Raw genomic sequence first — 19,819 nt, 5'->3', positions numbered from 1 at the left:
AATTAGTTACATAAATTACAAGTCAAATAAGTATAAAAACCTCTGAAGGAAGAACACTAACTGTGCCCAAAGACATTCAAGCACCTTACCTTAAACCGCTGGCTATGAGCTGGTTGCGTGACTGAATCTGAGTGGTTTATAAATGCTGGCCGTGCAGTGATGCCGAAGTACGAGATGGAAGATATTGTTGTTGATGAGATAGATGTTACTCAGCAAAACTATCTGAAAAGTGGAAGGTATGTGAAGATAGAAAAACAACAGTTGGGATAGAAAACACAAACTAAAGGTAAAGGGCTTAGAGATGAGTTCAAAGATCTATATGACAAAATTTCTAGACTTAATTACCATTTAATTTTTTTATTGAAAAATTTTTAATGTTTATTTATTTTTGAGAGAAAGAGAGAGAGAGAGAGAGAGACAGAGTGCAAGCAGGGGAGGGGCAGAGAGAGAGGGAGACACAGAATCTGAGACAGGCTCCAGGCTGTGAGCCATCAGCACAGAGCCCGATGCAGGGCTCGAGCTCATCAACCGCGAGATCATGACCTGAGCCAAAGTTGGACGCTCAACTGACTGGGCCACCCGGGCGCCCCCAGACTTCATTATCATATTCTATTAGAGGAGCCTAGATTTACATTTGTGTGTGGCAAATTATCATAGTAATTGACTTCTAAACTTTTTGTTTTCCTATCTCCTGTGTTTTATCATGAACAAAACACCATATCATGAGTATTTTCATTTTATTGCCAATGCAGAAAATTCCTCATCTTGTCACATGAGGACATAGGCAGTAATAAGATGAGATCAAGTCTGGGAAGGAGTTCAGCTACTTGGGAGGAGCTGCGGCTTGGGCATCGCATGTTCCGTTGACAGATGTCAACTCCGGAGAAGCCAAAAGGAGCAGGTGTTCTGAATTGAGACTCTATTGAGTCCCAATTCCAAGAAATCAAACCAGCAGAAACGAGAAACCCAGCCGAGGAACCCGGCTAAGGTTCAAAGTGGCACCAAATTAGGAGCCCAGACGGATTAGAAGCAGGAGGTCTCTTGCAAGTGTGGGACGAGAACGGAGATGGGAGCGAGGCAGGGGAAAATAATCTTTCAAGGCAAACGTCCATTGTAAGCCCTAAATTGATGGTCCAAGAACTGACCTCAGAATGTAAGTGGTGCTAACCCCACAGGGGTGTTGAGGACAGTAAATAGAATATGGCATGTGAAAATGTTTTGTAAACTGTGAAAGGACTCTGCTAGTGGCACTTTTATTCCTTTGCTGTATTTCACTGATGGTTTAATTAAAAATAATGAGCTAATTTAGTCAGACCCTCAAACATCTGCAATACTACTGGCTCATTTTGAAAGACCACTTAAGTAGGAGGAATTTAGTAACACTTCAGAAGTAGTGTTTGATATTTAGGTCATAAAATCAAAAGTCAGTTCTTTTCATTAGTCTATTCTTAAAAAGAGAAACAAAAAAGAAAACCCTTTACATGAATTCAGTTTTGATGTAAGGGGAAAAAATATGCTTACCAGATCCTTTTTTTCTCTTCCTCCTCCTCCTCCTCCTCCTCCTCCTCCTCCTCCTCCTTCTCCTCCTTCTCCTCCTTCTCCTTCTCCTCCTTCTCCTCCTTCTCTTTCTCCTCCTCTTTCTCCTCCTCCTCCTCCTCCTCCTCCTCCTCCTCCTCCTCCTCCTTCTTCTTTTTGGCAAGAGGAAGTTCACTTTTGCCAGCTAGCAGCTCTGTACTATAAGTATAAGCCATCTCCACATACTAATTTAACTCATCAGCCCCAAATTACGAGAATAAAACAACACCGTTTATGTAGTTATTCTCATAAATATCCCCTCAAATGGTATAAGAACTTGCATTTATTTAACCTTTACTGCAAACTTGACACATTGTTACACTTACAGGTACATTTTTGCATCTTTTTGTTATGCAAAGGCTATCTTGAGTATGCCAATAAAATGAAAGTTAAAACTATATAATAGATACTAACTTACCTCTAGATGCTAGATCTCTAAGTTACCTATTGTTGTAAGGGAAAACAAAACAAAACAAAACAAAACAAAACAAAACAAAACAAAAGTCTTCTCTAGTAGGGCTATCCAGAAAGCACTTCGTTCAAAAATTTGCTAGATATAAAAGCAAACACTTCCTAAAATAAAATCAGTTATTTTCAAAAAACCTCCCTAATGTTAGAATTCAAATAGAGTTTCCTCTATCTCAAAGAGAGCAGGGGTGAATCAGACTTCAAAATTCTATTCCGGGGAACACATGCACCTAATTTTATAGCTTATTATATTCATATCTAACTTTTCTTTTCTCAGATGGATATTATTTCTTTCTCGGTTATTTAATTTTTATGTTTACTCCACTACCCTTTGTGTGCATTTAAGGCAGGCCTTTTCCTAACGCTATAGGAGTGAACTCACAGGTCTTGAGGATTTCCAGCTGATTGCTGGGGGCCATGCGACTGGCCCTTCCCCCCTGTCTCTCTCTCTCTCTAGCTTCATGGACCCCCTACCCCCTTCAAGGGAGCTGAGCTGTCTCAGGCAGAATTCATATCACCCCTTCTCCCAGAATCAGTTTTACGGAGGAGAAATTAGGAATTTTGATCTAAACTATTCTTTGTCACGTGTATCCCCTTAAACATCTTTTCTTTCTTTCTTTCTTTTTTTTTTTAAACAGACACGAGGCAATTTTTAATATATAATGAAGATCACAAGCGCTGCGTGGAAGCATTAAGTCCCAGCGCGGTCCAAACAGCCGTTTGTAATCAAGACAACGAAGCACAGAAGTTCCGATGGGTGTCTGACTCGCGGATTATGAGTGTGGCGTTTAAATTATGTCTGGGGGTACCATCAAAGACGGATTGGGTTGCTGTCACTCTGTATGCCTGTGATCCGAAGAGCGAATTTCAGAAATGGGAGTGCAAAAATGACACGCTTTTGGGGATCAAGGGAGAAGATTTATTTTTTAACTATGGCAACAAACAAGAAAAGAATGTTATGCTTTACAAGGGCTCTGGCTTATGGAGCAGGTGGAAAATCTATGGAACCACAGATGATTTATGCGCCAGGGGTTATGAAGGTAGGAAGCATGGACCGTCTTGCCTTCCTTCTGTTACATTTTTCTCATCTTCTTAGTTGGAACCTAATTGGAGAAAATAGGCATATTCTTATTTAATCTGTGGTAGAATTAGTAACTGATGATGTTTGCATTTTGAACTATCTTCTATGAAAACCTGACAGTGAATACATGGTAAAAAGTCCTGAATGATGCTTTAGCAATTTATAATTAATGGAAAGACTGGTTTTTTTTAAGAAAAGGCTTTTGTGTGAGGTTGGTTCCCTAAGCTCTTGAAGGTTAAATAAAATCAGAGTATTTCGTTTTCTCTGATCTTGGCCAAATTTCATTCCTCTGGTGGCTGTGCACAGAAACAACAAAACAAAGATAAAGCAGAACTTGAAGCCTTTTACAAAGCTTTCTTGAGTCAGATGATATTATCACCACATTCCAGGTTTGGACACTTGATTATTTGGGAGTGTTATCTACAACAACCTCAAGGTCAGAGGAAGAGCCTGCCTTTCGGGATAAGAGATTACCTGTTTCCAAAATTACTATGTTACTGGGGCTGCAAAGATTGCTTGAACCTGGTTATCATAGCTAATCAGAGCACCAGAGTTCAGTCTTTGTGAGGCCATAACATGTCAACTTTTCATTTTCCTTCTTCTTTTTTGAAATTTTAAAATGTTTATTTATTTTTTTTAAATTTTTTTCAACGTTTTTTATTTATTTTTGGGACAGAGAGAGACATAGCATGAACGGGGGAGAGGCAGAGAGAGAGGGAGACACAGAATCGGAAACAGGCTCCAGGCTCCGAGCCATCAGCCCAGGGCCTGACGCGGGGCTCGAACTCACGGACCGCGAGATCGTGACCTGGCTGAAGTCGGACGCTTAACCGACTGCGCCACCCAGGCGCCCCAAAAAATGTTTATTTATTTTTAAGAGAGAGAGGTGGGGGGCGAGGGACAGAGGGACAGGGAGACAGGGAATCTAAAGCAGACTCCAGGCTCTGAGCTGTCAACACAGAGCTCGATGTGGGGCTCAAACTCAGGAACTGTGAGATCATGACTTGAGCTGAAGTCAGACGCTTAACTGAACCACCCAGGTGCCCCATCCATTTTCCTTCTTTATAAAGAAGAGGGAGAGCAGAAAGAGAGAGAGAGAGAAAGTGTTCAGAAAGAGACTATTCGGGAGCATTTATTGAACATAATGAAGGTTTAGAAGTCATAGGAGAGATAACATTTCAAGAGAAACTTGGTTGAAAACTATAGCCGGGCAAGAGTGAACCAAAGTTGAATGAGTTAAATTCCACAGATTGTAAAATAGTTCCGAGGGATTCAAAACACGAAGATTGGTGCTAAGACATGGGACTTCTTATTTCATTTAAAAATACATCACTGGAGGGGTGCCCGGGTGGCTTAGTTGGTTGGACACCGGACTTTGGCTCAGGTCATGATCTCATGGTTCCTGGGCTCGAGCTCCGCATCAGGCTCTGTGCTGATAGCTCAGAGCCTGGAGCCTGCTTTGGATTCTGTGAGACAAGTATGCAGAGGGTTTAGCATAGTGGTTCTCAAACTTTAAATATGCTTAAGAATCACCAGGAAAGCTTGTTACAAGTGACGATACCAAGGTTCCCCTCCTACCCGGACTCTAAATCAGCACATGAGGGGAAAGTCCAAGAATCTATTGAATTATTTTTATGAACACCTGGGTGCTTGGATGAAGATGGTCCATTGACCACCCTTGCTGCTCTCCAAGTCTTTCTCAGTACTTAAGATATTCCTGCTGGAAGATCTAGGCTTTCAGAGTGATCTTGGTATCTGCTCACTGTAGAGTACACATTTATCTGAAGACAATACAGAGGGGGTATATGTAGAGCCTGTCTCTCTAAAGAAAACCTGGGGGAGACAACTGGCCGAGATCTATTTTAGAATAAGAGAATCAGAATTACAGACTTAGAAGAATCTAAGTGTTGTCTGGGAGTTTGGACCACAGTGGAAGAGAAACTGACTGCAATTACATGGCTTGCCAGTGAAAGTGGCTGGACTAGAATGTCGTTCTTTTGGCTTCGTCAGGGCGTTGTGAAATACATCAGGTTTGGGGCGCCTGGGTGGCTCAGTCAGTTAAGCATCTGACTTCGGCTCAGGTCATGATCTCGCAGTTTGTGAGTTCGAGCCCCGCGTCGGGCTCTGTGCTGACAGCTCAGAGCCTGGAGCCTACCTCAGATTCTATGTCTCCCCCCTCTCTACCCCTCCCCTGCCCACCCTCTGTGTCTCTCTCTCAATAATAAATAAACGTTAAAAAAAATTAAAAAAAATACATCAGGTTAGTCCTGAAAAGCCCATTTCTGATTGATACCTATAAATCCAGTGTCGACAGTTTCTTGGCTAATTTAATGAACAGTACAACTAGCCCTGAGGTGGTCTTAACAGATTTTCCTCATACGAAGGAACAGGAACCCCAGTGGTTACGAGTGGCATAATCATATCTAAATCTAGCCTGTCCCCTATATGAGATATGATTTGGAAAACTAGTCCTGTAACTTAGTGGCACAAAAGCCAGAATTGCGTTTTGAAGTGACTAACTACTAGCTAATTGGAAAAAAAGTAATTTTGAGGTAAATGAAAATAAACCTGGCTTTGTCAGAAGGACGGGATAAGTGCATTAAGGGGGAAGGAAAGAGGGTAAGGAGCTTAACATGCATTTTGATTTTAAGATATGTTGGGTATTGTGCTACATGTTTTACAAACTTTATATTGTCTAAATGAATTTTGAGATGTCTTTTTTTAAAGTTTATTTATTGAGAGAGAGAGAGAGAGAGACAGAGAGAACAAGCAGGGGAGGGGCAGACAGAGAGGGAGAGAGAGAGAATCCCAACCAGGTTCCGTGCCGTCAGTGTGGAGACTGAAGTTGGGCTTGAACCCACAAACTGTGAGATCATGACCTGATCAAGAGTCAGATGCTTAACTGACTGAGCCACCCAGGTGCCCTGAGATATCTTTTAAGAACTGTTTAAAGGCATAGGATCTGCAAAACTTAATTAGGACAACTTAATCTAGGACAAATTCTGAATATCAGCTGGTGGCAGGAGGCTAAGTACGTTGCTATAGAAGGTTGTTATTTCCCCAAATTGTTATTTCCTCTGTCTCTTGTGTTTGAATTCAGTTTTAAGAAAGCAGATATTAATCGTAAATGGTTTTCGGTGCTTTCTTTCCGTGATGTGGATTAGAGAGTTATGCCCAACTTCCGACTCTTTCTCAGAGTTGTTGAGGGACTCCAGTGGAGGCTGGCTTGGCAGGATTTAAGTAGGCGGGGATTTAAGTTTTGACTGTGCGTTTGAGTTATACAGCTATAAGGTTATTTTTTAATCTAGAGATCCAATAATTCTGTGATTCCAAGCAAGAGGAAGGATAGGCTCTTCCCTGTTTTGGAGGAAATGCAGAAGTCCAAGCAGGTGTCAGTATAGCTGACTACTTTTGCCTCACGTGAGGCAGGAGGCAAATCTGTCCTAAAAGACAGTGGAAATGAAGTGGTCCTAGAATTGTTCCTGATAGAGACTGCTCTGTGTACTCAGAAAAAGACTGGGGTAGAGACAGAAGGGAAAGAAAAAGGGATTCCCTGGGTGGGGACCTCAGGTGTGATCTTCTTTCGGCATCCTTCTTATCGGAAAGTCAACCTTGAGAAGATTGACTGACATTCTAAGTGCACGTCGATGTGTCTCTTCTAGACATGTACACGCTGCTGGGCAATGCCAATGGGGCAACCTGTGCATTTCCATTCAAGTTTGAAAACAAGTGGTATGCAGATTGCACGAGCGCTGGGCGATCAGATGGATGGCTCTGGTGTGGAACCACCCCAGATTATGACACAGACAAGCTATTTGGATATTGTCCATTGAAATGTAAGTAACGTTCCCACCAAGAAAATTTGACACATTTCCCACGTCAGCGTAACGAGCACATGTTGCGTTTGTTGAGAACGTTTTCCCTTCCAAAGTTCTTTCCCACTTATTATCTCGTCACCCTCCACCACACCCCTGTACGGGTGTCGTTGTCCCCGTTTTATAATGGGGAAAGTGATCCATATTGGCTGAAGACCAGAACACAGATCTTCTGACTCTCAGCCCTGGGCTGCATCACATGATCTCTTTATTTCCACCAACTGCTTCTTTCCTTCACCTTCTCCTGTTCGTGTAGGTTATTTGCTAAGACTTTAGGGCAAATTATACTGTACACGTTGCAATGTCTACTTAAAACTGCCCTCCCAGGGATTTGCCTTTATTAAACGATAGCCCCAAAATAAAACTTAATGCCATGAGCATGTCGTCTGGTGGAGACAGAGACATGTGAGGGGCTCCTCACTTTTGTGTCTCTGTTCTGTGAAAATGATAGTAATGAATAGTAATGACAGTAACTTTAATTTCATTTAAAAAGAGTATCATTTAATTCAACATAGCTATGAATCAAATGGAAGAGGATTATTTTCATGCTCGAAGGATTTTTTAAAAATGAAAACGTAAGTATTATCGCAAGAATACAAAAACAAGTGGCTTTGCATGATATTGATGGGAAGCAGCCAGAACATGAGTCCTGGGTAGTCTTTCCATACTCAAGAATCTGTAAAGAAACAGGGGAGCAGGTTTAGGTGGGATGGGGGAGGGGCCTCAAGTGGGGAGGCGGGGCTGGGGCTGACGGAGCCAGTGAGCGAGGGGTTCTTCGCTCTGCTTTCCCTTTTACCCCACCTCCTCTGTCTCCTGCTAGCTACCCCCTTCCTTTTTACTCCCTAAATGTCTTACTCCCTGCCCCCCCTTGCTCCTTCAGGCTTTCTGGGTCGCAGTAGCTCCCATTCTATGCTGTTACCCAGAACTCTTCCTCCTGCTGGCCTGCAAAGGGGTGGGATCCGGGGTAGAATCTGGGTACACTAGCAGCCTGGCATGGCCGTAAGCCCACGTCAGCTGCAAGAGCATTGCTTACAGCTGAAGTTTGGGGACCATGCACCCACCCAACGATCGCATTATTCTGAGCAATATGGGGAAGTAATTCACAAAAAAATATTGTAGTTTCTCAAGTTAGAGCCAGAATTCTAAGAAAAATACTTGCTTATCTCTCTCGATACACAATCCCACTTAAAATGAATGTGATTTCTCAGCCTCGCATATTATCATAATGCTCTACTGGGTGCAGTCCCTATGTCCTGGGTGAATATCGACAAAAACTCACAGGCTTCCCATTCAGAGTGACTCTGCTCTCCCGTTCTTGGGGGGAAGTAACTGTATTCACGTCTCTTAGAACCACTTTAGAGGTTTGATTCCCATGAAAGGTTTATAGATGTCTGATCTCTGTATTAGAAGTGTTTTCGTCTGAATCGAGCTATTTTTTTCCCGTAAGATAAAGCAAGACTTGTTTTCCAAAGGTAAGGAGCGTCTCTCACCTTTACTTCGTAGGAATGGTATTTTCTAAATCTGTTATCATGGAGTCTCTTGGGGATGTGGATTTCCCAGGTCTGACTACAGCATCTTGGACTTCAGTGGTATTGATGAAGGAGTTGTTAGATGTATGTATGATTTAATCAATCGTTAAATGGAAGACAGATGGTTAATCACTAATCACACACACATAAAAAAAAAACCCCACAAAAACCTCACAACCTTGGGATAGATGTGTGTTGGATGGGCGTCCTGAGTATTCTCTCGCGTCCTTGTAATTTATGTCTTCAAAACCTATGCGTGCATCTTTTTTCTTGTTCAATGTAAAAATAAGATAACTCTAGGAAATGAAAGTGTCTGATTTCAACACGCATTCAACTGTAAAGCACATTTTAGGCATCCCATGCCTTTCTTAAAGGGCTTTGCAATTTCCCAGTCTACTTCATTTTCCTTGCTTTGCGTTCCTTTCAAAAGAACATTTGATTTTACATTAGCCTTAATTTAAACCTTAAGGTTAAGGTTTAATACAGGAAGATGAGGTACTGGCTTTTGACCTCATGACACTTTCATATGTGCTCTTCTTCCTTGTCCATCGCATTGTTTATTACAGTGTTTCCCTTCTGTTTAGACATCTATTTTAAAGCATCGTGAGAACCGGAAAAGGAAAAGACCCTTTCTCTATCCTCCGTAGCTTGCAACTTGAGCTTGCTTCATCGCTTGTGCTGGTTCACTGCGGGAATTTGAACGTGAGGGGGGATGTAGTGTCAGCAAACCTATGCAAGCAGTGAGAAATAGATTTCAATTCCTTGACCTCAAGAGCCAAACATACTTTCTTTTAAATGAAGAGTCATACTGCATTCCCTTCTTTGGTTATGTATATCCCCAGACATGAAAATAACATCCCCCCCCCCCCACTTTCTTTGGATGTCTCACATTTTCTACCGTATCAGGCCTCAAATTTCTAAAAATAGGGGTTTAAAACATCTCCATCTTCAGATGAACTCCAAACCAGTCTGATACGAATGGTCTCACTTACGTGGACAAGACTCCATTTGGATATGGAACTATGTGATCATTTAAATTTAACGTCACCAATTCAAATTTATTTTATTTTATGTATCTTTTTGAAGTGTATTTATTTACTTCCTTCCTTACTTATTTTTGAGAGAGAGAAAGAGAGAGAGAGAGAGAGAGAGAGAGAGAGAGAGAGAGAATCCCAAGCAGGCTCTACATGGTCAACGCAGAGCCCAGTGCGGGGCTCGAGCCTATAAACTCCAAGATCATGACCTGAGTCAAAATCAAGAGTCGGACACTCAACCAACTGAGCCAATCAGGCGCCCCTCCAATTTATTTTTATCTAAATATATAATAATTTTATAATGAAAGCTTCTTAGAAATTTCTGTGTTGTTGCCTGAATGGAATTTTGATATATTTTTCTTCCTCTTTGGTGTGCAAAGGAACCCCAAGTTTCATGTCATACTCTGTGGTATGCATATGAAAAAGGTCACTTCCTTGTCACATACAAAGATTCATGGCAGCATAGGGCTACATGCTTATTAGAAACTGGCCAACGTCGTGGCAGGTTGAACACCTCTTAGAAAATTTGAGAAGTTACATAATTCCTTCTCTTTCTTACAAACAAGTGAAGAAATTATTACTGCCTATGATTTGTAGGTAGAAATTTGTATTATTAAAAAGACAAGAGGGAAAGTTTCATAACATGAAGCACACAGAAATATTTCATTTGTTGACTAATTTCCCCAACATCTTATATGTAACACACTGTAAACAATATTTATCTCTACTATTGACCTTTCATAAGGTATAACTAAGTTTATAGAGTATATTGGGAATCATAAAATAACAAAGGAAAAAATAAGCTACAAGTATTATTTTTTGCCCTGAAGGAAGAAAAATTAACAATCTGCATCTATTATTGCCTGGAGCTGCCTTGATTTAATATATCCTAGAGATAGGAAAATGAGACTTGAGGAGTTTGCACTTTAAGGACAAACCACTAGTGAGGGGACATTGCCTGAATGCACGTCCAGGTCAGCCTGGCGGTGGCATCCATGACTTTGCCTTCTAATGCCTGTGACTTTGGTCTAAAAAGACCCAACTAGGACGTGCAGGCAGAATATCCACTTGCTGAGAAAAGACATATATATTTTTTTCCTTATATATTTTTTTCTAGATTAAGGAGCGCGGACCGGCATCTCTATTCTTGCTTAGTATTTGCAATTGCCCCACTCCCCAACTCACCTGATCCCAAACCTCCTGACGGACAAGTAGGGAGATGATGCCTCTCTTTCCTTGCTTAGGCATATGACAAAAATTGGATGTGGCTCATCTTTTGAAAACTCCCCTCTTCATTAAGGGAGTGAAGAAAATCTCATAGGCACTTTAAGGAAAAGGGAAGAAAGGAAAAGAAATAAGCTGCAGGAAATAATGCTACTGTTAGAATTGTGTACAAAACATTGTTCCCTGAAAGTCTTTTCTCCGCCTAATGCAGCCAATTCCATTTGACTTCTTTTACAGTTGAGGGCAGTGAAAGCTTATGGAACAAAGACCCGTTGACTGGCATTTCCTACCAGATAAACTCCAAATCGGCTTTAACTTGGCATCAGGCAAGGAGGAGCTGCCAACAACAAAGTGCCGAGCTCTTGAGTATCACGGAAATCCACGAGCAAACGTACCTGACAGGTAATGGCAGGAAAAGAAAAGGAAGTTGTAAGTAAGTTCATGATGGTTCCACTTCTACCCGCTGGAGCCTAAGAGCAGCCAGCATAGGGGATTATAGACGGACATCATGATGGAGTCAGTCCTGAACAGGTGCCATCCCAGGGTATGACCCACTGGCCCCTGGGATGGCAAATGGCTTTTGTCTCCTCAGCCAACCCTCTTCCATCCGTTGCGACAGTCTCTCTAGAACCTGCGTTGAGAAGGATTCCGAGAGTTAATCTGGGTTCAGAGTAGAAGACGTCTCCGTCGCTAGGGGATGTTCTTGGACACAGTAGGGCTGCTATGCTGGTCAAACGTTCCAGGTCCAACCTGAAGCCCAAGGTTTTCTGTCAGCATCATGGCATTCAAAAGGATAAAATGAAGTAAACGCTCCCGCCACAAGCAGGGACCAGTCAAGAGCCGCTCTGAAACCCTGCGTCCTTTTTGCTTCCTGTCTCTCAAACTCCCTGACCGTACTGGTTTTCAGGCCTTATTGGCATTCTTTCCTCAAGGTGTTTGCTTTTGAAGCGTTTGTTCTTGTAGGATTATGAAGATGAAAAGAGCCAATGTTTGCTTGAGATGAAAGTATTTGTTCTAGCTTCTGAGACCCACACTTGGGGAACAGAGAGAGATTAGGAGCAGAAAGGAGTGGGGAGGATAAGCATCCTCAATTCCCTGTTCCAGAATCCCCTCCCTCCAGGTCCCCCCTTCTCTGCTACCGGATTAATATATCCCTGAGCCTATGACTCCTGTGTTCGAAAAGCCCTTAGTGACTTCTTATTTTCTACCAAGTAATTAACAAAATACCTTTCCCTGGCATTCAAAGGCTGTCATCTGCCCCCGACAGATGCATTTTGCAGTCTCGACAGAAGGGTTTGGGTTTCTCATTTTTTTTTTTTTTAAGTTTTGTGTTTTTTTTTTTATTGTTTATTTATTTTTGAGAGAGAGACAGAGTGGGAGCAGGGAGGGGCAGACAGAGAGGGAAACACAGAATCTGAAGCAGGCTCCAGGCTCTGAGCTGTCAGCACAGAGCCTGACACGGGGCTCGAACTCATGAACCGTGAGATCCTGACCTGAGCGGAAGTGGGATGCTTTAACCGACTTAGCCACCCAAGAGCCTCTGAGTTCCTCATCTTTATCTCGTACTTTCTTACCACCACATCTTTAAATCTCATGCCATTTCTCGTACCTGGAATTGCCAAAATTTTATACAGCTGAAATGCAATCTTATCCATTTCCATCTGCATTTCCCTTATTTGTTTAGTGCTTTTATTTATTTTTTAAAGTTTATTCATTTATTTTGAGGGAGTGAGAGAGCGAGCATGTGCACACACATCGGGGAGGTGCAGAGAAAGAGAGAGGGGAGAGAGAGAATCCCAGCAGGCTCCGTGTCGTCACCTCAGAGCCCAACTCGGGGCTCACACCCACAAACTGTGAGATCATGACCTGAGCCCATACCAAGAGTTGGACGCTTAACCAACTGAGCCACCCAGGTGCCCCTGTTTACTGCTTTTATAATAGCTACTTACCTATATGTCCCACTTCCCCTACAAGATTAGAAATACATTTATTTGTTATTTTTCATTCATTTATTCAACAAGGGGGCTGGTATCTGTGTGTGAGGTATTATGCTAGGTCATAGGGACACAATGGTGATCGAAGCCAGTCATGTCCTCTCTACATGGAGCTTAAAGTCCAGTGGGGAAAACAGACATAAACAACAGATAAATACACGTGCCACAGAAGTGCCACAAAGAAAGCAAACTGAGTGCTATGTGGAGAATGGATTATACGAGCAAATGGCTGATATGAGGAATGTCTCATGAATATTTATGCCCCCCAAACCCCAAAGAGATTCACACAGAACCTTCCAAGGAAGAGAGTCTCAATGAATGTCTGGTGACTGACAAATGATGGTGCAGCACACACAAAAAATAATTATCTAGAAATCCAGCCTCGTGCTTGGATGGGCGGTCAGCTTACGGCAAGGAGACCGTAAGTTCGGTGGTTCTTAAATGTGAAGTTGCTTAAATCACCGGGGAACTTTGTTAAAACAAAAACGTGTGGGCACAAACTCCAGAGATGCTGGATCAGTAGGTGGGGCCCAGGAATCGGCGTATTATCAACCATCCAGCTGATTCTGGGGCATATTCACGAGACTGACAACAGGAAAGCCATCTGACCTCACTGTGTATTCAGAAGCTCAGAGAAGGAATCGTGCCTCAGTCTGCTCTGTTATTCGGTTTTGTGTTGGTTTGGGGGGCCTTCCCCGTGTTGAGACATAGTATCAGAGTGATTAATACTTACACCCATGCATAAAATTAAGGGCAGAAAGCCCAGAAAGAGACACAACTAATTTCACGTAGATGATCCAGGGAGAGAAGGGATGATTTAAGACAACCCCGGTGTTATCTGTGCACACTGGCGTGGGTGAGAGAAGAACTCTCTCAGAGTTGAAATGGTTTCTGAGTCAGTGAGAGAAAGACAAATACCGTATGATTGAACTTGAATGTGGAATTGAAGAAACAAAACAAAAGAGCAAAGGGGAAAAGAGAGAGACCAAAGAGAGACTCTTAACCATGGAGAACACAATGATGATGGTTACCCGAGGGGAGGCGGGTGGGGGATGGGTGAAATAGGTGATGGGATTAAGGAAGGCACTTGTGAGGAAAATTGGGTGAGGTATTCTGGAATTAAAATAACAACTTTACAAAGAAGTTGAAATGGTTTCAATTGGCTTTTTTTTTTTTTTTTTTTAGGGGAATCTGTGGGTTGCATTATCTTGACTCATCCGAGTTTTACTGGACTTTTGGCTTTCTGGAAGCCAAGGGACTGAACACAGGTTACTTTTTCACTGCCTTCCCCAGCTGCCTAGAGGAAAGGGGTAATGCTGGAGGGAGGGACAGCAGCTGTGGCAGGAAATGCTTTCCTAATCAGCCAGAGCTATTATTGTGTCCCTCAAGAGAGCCAACAAGCCTGAAGAGATTCAGAGGCTCAGTTCACCTCAGATACTTGTTTGAATCTTATCCAAGCCTCCGGAATTTTAGTCAGCAAATTTTAACTGAAATCTGGATAAGAATGACTTCTCCGATGAAATTTGGAGTATTTCCTGCTTTTCTTTAAGTCAAAAATATCATGGATTGGGGGGAAAAAGTCTGAAGGGGAGTTCATGAAATAAACAGCATTTTGCTTTCTGGAGGGAAGATATTCACGACATTCAGGATTTATTGGGATGTATTGGGGGAAGAGTCTGGAAAACAACGGTGTGAGTGAAGGACTGTGATCTGTTTGGGGCAACAGGTCACTAAAAACTAAACAAAACAAAACAAAAATACCCACAAATAGTTACACTCTTAAGGCTTATTCTGTGTGAGGATTGTGAGCAGTAAATATATATTTTTTTAAAAAAACAGCCTAAGTAGGGGCGCCTGGGTGGCTCAGTCGGTTGAGCGGCCGACTTCAGCTCAGGTCATCATCTCACGGTTTGTAGGTTCGAGCCCCGCATCGGGCTCTGTGCTGACGGCTCAGAGCCTGGAACCTGCCTCCAAGTCTGTGTCTCGCGCTCTCTCTCTGCCCCTAACCCTCTTGCATTCTGTCTCTGTCTCTCTCAAAAGTAAATAAACATTCAAAACAAAACAAAACAGTCCAAGTCCTTTTTATGACGCTCAGATCCAATTAGCTGTCATTTATTGATCGGCTCCTGTGTGCCAGACGCTGGGCTTTGTTTCTAAACCTCACGCCTACCTCCTAAATGAATATTATTGTCTCCGCTTTATAGATGAAATAACAGACTAGGGGGGAGAAGGTTGAAACTTGCCCAGTGCCTCCTGTTCAGAAAATAGTTGCATTGGAACCAGGTACTGTCTTTCCATTTCACTCTGCCCGGGTCCTTCTCACAAAGTGAGCAAGGCTCTGGTGGTCCCCAAAGCACTACAGAGAACCCTAATTTAGGTGTGAACAGCTCCCTGTTTCAGTGAACTTAACCTAAACTAACAGTCTGATTTCCCTTTGCCTACAGGGTTTACCGCTCTGCCCGGTGGCACCTTCTTACATCACCCACACACGTTGCATTATATCCTCACTTCCGTCTCTATCCCCAAAATGCTGGGATGCTATGTAATCCTCAATGCCCGAACCAGAGTTCTAACCACATATGTGCAGGGTTAAGATTTGCAGAACCGAAATAAGATGTAGGAACTGAAAGCTGGCTCATTACCCTGATTGTTTTGGGGGCTGGCTGGAAAAAGAATTGGACCATGATACAGAAAAGACGAAAACAAAGTGTAACACTGGACACGAACACATCATCTATTATACCTAAGCGCAAAAGCAGGCGTATAACCGTTTCAGACTAGTGTGCAGAAAAATCAAGAATTGAAACGTTCAGCGTGCGGAAGTGATCCTCTGTGTAGTAACGCTAGCGAAGCCTTGGTCTCTCTATGAAATTACAAAAGCACATTCGAGAAAGAAATCTGTGGATGACGACCATCTTCTTTAAGTGACCTACTTAACACAAAATTTGAATTTTGTTTCTGAACACACTTCTTGCCGATCCTGATTCAATAAGGAGTTAAAGTAATAGTCAGATAGCTTACAGTTATTGGGCACTTGTTACATGTTAGGCCCTGGTTTGAGAGGTATTTATGAATTTTGCTCTTGAAAATAAGCCTACCAGTACCTGGAGCAGGTGCGGGACGTCAGAGGATAGATAATTCCCTGAAGAAGCTATCATCTTTTCTCAGTATGCCAAACACAGCAATGTCAGATGAAAATCTACTTTACTTTTTCCTATAGGCAGTGAATTCTTTACAGTTTTGAAAAGTTACATATGCTTATATTCTTAACTAATAAATTGTTTACAACGCCAGAGGATTTGACTTCGGGAAATAGCTGTCTTTAACATTTGTGAAATGCTACTTTTGGCATCGTTTCCTCTAGCATACGCCTCTGTAGGTACAGTGAGAATTATTATTCAAGTCACTGCAATTGTAAATGATGTATGAAAAAAGCCATTCAGGGTTCAATAGTATTTTATGGAGTGATCATTAACATATAATGTAGTATCCAACCCTAGAAGGACATTTCTTTTTTTTTTTTTTCTTTTTTTTTTTTTTAACATTTATTTATTTTTGAGACACAGAGAGACAGAGCATGAACGGGGAGGGTTAGAGAGAGAGAGAGAGACACAGAATCGGAAACAGGCTCCAGGCTCTGAGCCATCAGCATAGAGCCCGATGCAGGGCTCGAACTCATGGACCGCGAGATCATGACCTGAGCCGAAGTCGGACGCTTAACCGACCGAGCCACCCAGGCGCCCCTAGAAGGACATTTCTAAGGCACAGTCTGGTAGATGAGTATTTCCTCTTGACACATTATAAGTGACCTGTTATGTAAATGAGGTAGGACACTATTTTTTAGTTGGTTTCTTTAACTTACCCTAAAGTGATCTAAGCAATCATATGGTACTCAAAATAGTTTTAATAACTGTATTTTTACTATACACAAAACATAATTACTAAACTAAAAGGAAGCCATTGATAAGATGACTAATTATAAAATTGATTTAATATGAGTAAATTTTTCTCGCTTTATTATTATAAGTGAAAGCAGTCATATTTGGTGCCACTCATCCCAGAGATTTAAGACTAAAGAAATATAAAGACTTCCCCTTTTGATAATGTCGTCTCCTTGGTATAGTTTACAGTAAACATTTCTAGTTTTTGGTAAGATTTCAACTTTGGAGAACCAAAAGTTGAGTCTTCGCAGGTGACGAGAGTGAGTTCTGGCATGGGCTGTTGTTTGGGAAGGAAGGACACGTACCCGAAATATCTGTCTAGGTCATTATTGTGTATTTAAAGGTGTCCTAACATTTAGAGTTATCTAGAAAGGGTAATATATCTAGAAGGGGTAGTAACTCAGAGGTAAGTTTAATTTAAACAGGAATTGAATCCACTGGAGAAACCACACTGAACCCTAGGTTCCAATCCTGATCCACTAATCCTCCCTGCGTGTCTTAATCTCTCCGTCTCTATGTTCTTCCTCTGTAAAATGAAGGAATTGGGCTAGATACCTCCCAAGGTACATAAAGTACCAGCATACAAGAGCTGTGCTAACTCAAACTTTGTTTCCAGAACGCTTGATAGAAATGAGTGAATCTGCATTAATCTTCACTGATTTTTACATTCCAGAGTTTAATTTCATCCCACTGTTATTTTCTTATTTATTTAAAGAAATCACACAATAGGGTTTACTTTTCAGTAAGTAACTCCAGTATTGAATTCAGTTCGGTTTGTTAAGCCCCAGTCCACCTAATCACAACCTAATCAATGTCCTCAAGTGGGTATTTTCACCTCCTTTTGTAAGTACCTCTCCACCAGATGCTAAGTCAACTGAGTGCAATGTTCAGGTCACATGACCTCTAAGACAGCCATTTGCACTCTTATGGAAGTGGGTGTAATAAATGTGAGATATGATTATTTGCCACGGAGTCGCTGTAACTTCCATTCACTTGAATTGGTCACACGAATGTGTGCCTATATTAAGCTAATGAAAAATTGGGGAAAATGGTAGCGACTTTCAGAGAGCTCAGCTGGTTACATCAGAACTGGAGAGTCTGGGCTTTGGTGTCATGAGACACTATCATGGTTTGTGAGGATTAAATGAACAAGTACAGCGCTCTAAATAGAGTAAGTGGTAATTCTCCCCATTGACAAGAATACCCACCTGAGTTTGGTATTTTATTAAAGGACAGTTTTGTGTTTGATGAACTCTTCAACGAACTAAAAGGAATATAGACAGAACAGAGAACTGTGGTTTTTAAAAACGTTCAGGTAGTAACAGATGAGAGTATTTGACCCTGGAGGGCTGAGGTCCTTGTGGCTTGTTTTTTTAATCCCAGATCAGGCCTGGCACAGAGTTCGAAGCAATGTAATTATGATTCATGAAGTGCCTAAGCAAAGCGTTGTTCCTGTTAGCCAAAGATTTTGTGCTTAGAATTTAAGCAAAATCTGAATGAAAAGAAAAAGTGAGTTTTAAAAATGTCATGAAATGAAATTCTTAGAATAAGTCCTGGAATGTAAGACTGGGTAATAATTTATGAGACTGGTAAATTGAAATGTTTATTAAACATTTTTATGGTAGAGGGGGCCTGGGTGGCTCAGTTGGTTGAGCGTTCGACTTCCAGCTCAGGTCAAGATCTCATGGTCCGTGAGTTCAATCCTTGCGCCTGGCTCTGTGCTGACAGTTCAGAGCCTGGAGCCTGAATTGGGTTCCATGTCTCCTTCTCTCTCTGCCCCTCCCCTGCTCACACTGTCTCTCTCTTTCTCTAAAAACTAAACAAACATTAAAAAAACATTTTTATGGTAGAAAACTCTGAATTTTATCCAAAATAAGCCTTGTGCTCTAAAATGAAGTAAAAATGTTAATGTTTGATGATAGAGAAATGAAAAGCACGTTCATACTGGCGTATAGGCGTTTTCAAGACGGTGGGTTGAAGCCTGGTCAGATCTGGGCTAGAAGTTCAGCAGGAATCTTAATAGATCTTACTAAGAATCTTACACTCTCACCTCCATTTCTGTATCTGCCAATGGAGACAGTAGCTGTGCTTACCTCAGGTTGTTAGGAGAATCAAAGGAGAAATGTTAGGCATGGTTTTTTATGACTTCCTTCAAATACATTTTGAGTCAAGTGCTTAATTGTGCATTTGATTTCATTGTCTTTTCCAAATGTCAGTCTGGTTTTTGTTTTTGCTTTCATTCTATAGGATTAACCAGTTCCTTGACTTCCGGCCTCTGGATTGGACTTAACAGCCTGAGTTTCAACAGTGGCTGGCAGTGGAGTGGTGGGAGTCCATTCCGGTATTTGAACTGGTTACCAGGTAGAGTTCAGCTTGCCTGTGGATAAACTCATCTAAATTCAATTTATCTGGATACCATGGAGATCTTCTTCATCTCACATATAGAGCTCAAAGAAAGGAATTGGGAGACTTTACCAAATTTAGACCATTTCTCATGTTGCTTTGGAATCTGCCAATGTGATTTGTGGATACTAAAACCTTACGGTTATACCTGCTTCCCAGGATAGGGATTTGTCTGAGAGGATAATCACACAAATCAATACAGGATTCTGTGAAAGTATATATTTTCTGAGTATCCTTGATTTGCTAGGTATTATATTCAAAATCAAATTTTTGAATTTTACAGTGTTCCAATTGAAAGTGCATATGTATAAAATGTATACTTATGAGATATATATACTATGTAATGCTATATAGTGCATTCAAAGTTTTTATACGTATTTATACACACAAAAAGTATGAAATTAAGCAAATATAAATTATTTGGGGCTGGACAATTTCTCACTGTGAGCCTTGAGATATTTGCAGCATATCTGTCATTGTCATAATGATCTTAAGGTCTACATTAACATCATTTTCTCCTGTTGTTAATCTAATAGAGTTGGATTAAAACAATATTTCAGCCACAGATGATGATATTCTATACTAGCACAATAATTTATTAGCACTTTTGTTGGCAATTTTTAGTTTAATTGTTAAACACACACACACACACAAACACACTTGGGTGATGATCAAGACTTTAACAGCGTTCTAAT

At 41.4% G+C, this 19,819-nt stretch overlaps 1 protein-coding gene across 1 annotated transcript in view; it reads left to right on the top strand.

The window, feature by feature from the left end:
• The window catches only part of MRC1 (mannose receptor C-type 1), a 100,321-nt gene that overhangs the window by 11,158 nt on the left and 69,344 nt on the right, over positions 1-19,819 (top strand). The window contains 4 exon segments of the mRNA XM_040451294.1: positions 2,682-3,083; positions 6,787-6,960; positions 11,024-11,188; positions 18,969-19,082. Of these exon segments, the coding sequence (XP_040307228.1) occupies positions 2,682-3,083; positions 6,787-6,960; positions 11,024-11,188; positions 18,969-19,082 (855 nt within the window).

The sequence above is a fragment of the Herpailurus yagouaroundi genome, unplaced genomic scaffold (genome assembly GCF_014898765.1).
Source record: "Herpailurus yagouaroundi ecotype Mexico unplaced genomic scaffold, PumYag 203, whole genome shotgun sequence".
Lineage (NCBI taxonomy): Eukaryota > Metazoa > Chordata > Mammalia > Carnivora > Felidae > Herpailurus > Herpailurus yagouaroundi.
The sequence above is the reverse complement of the archived record's forward strand: the minus strand, read 5'-3'. Positions and strand labels throughout refer to the sequence as shown.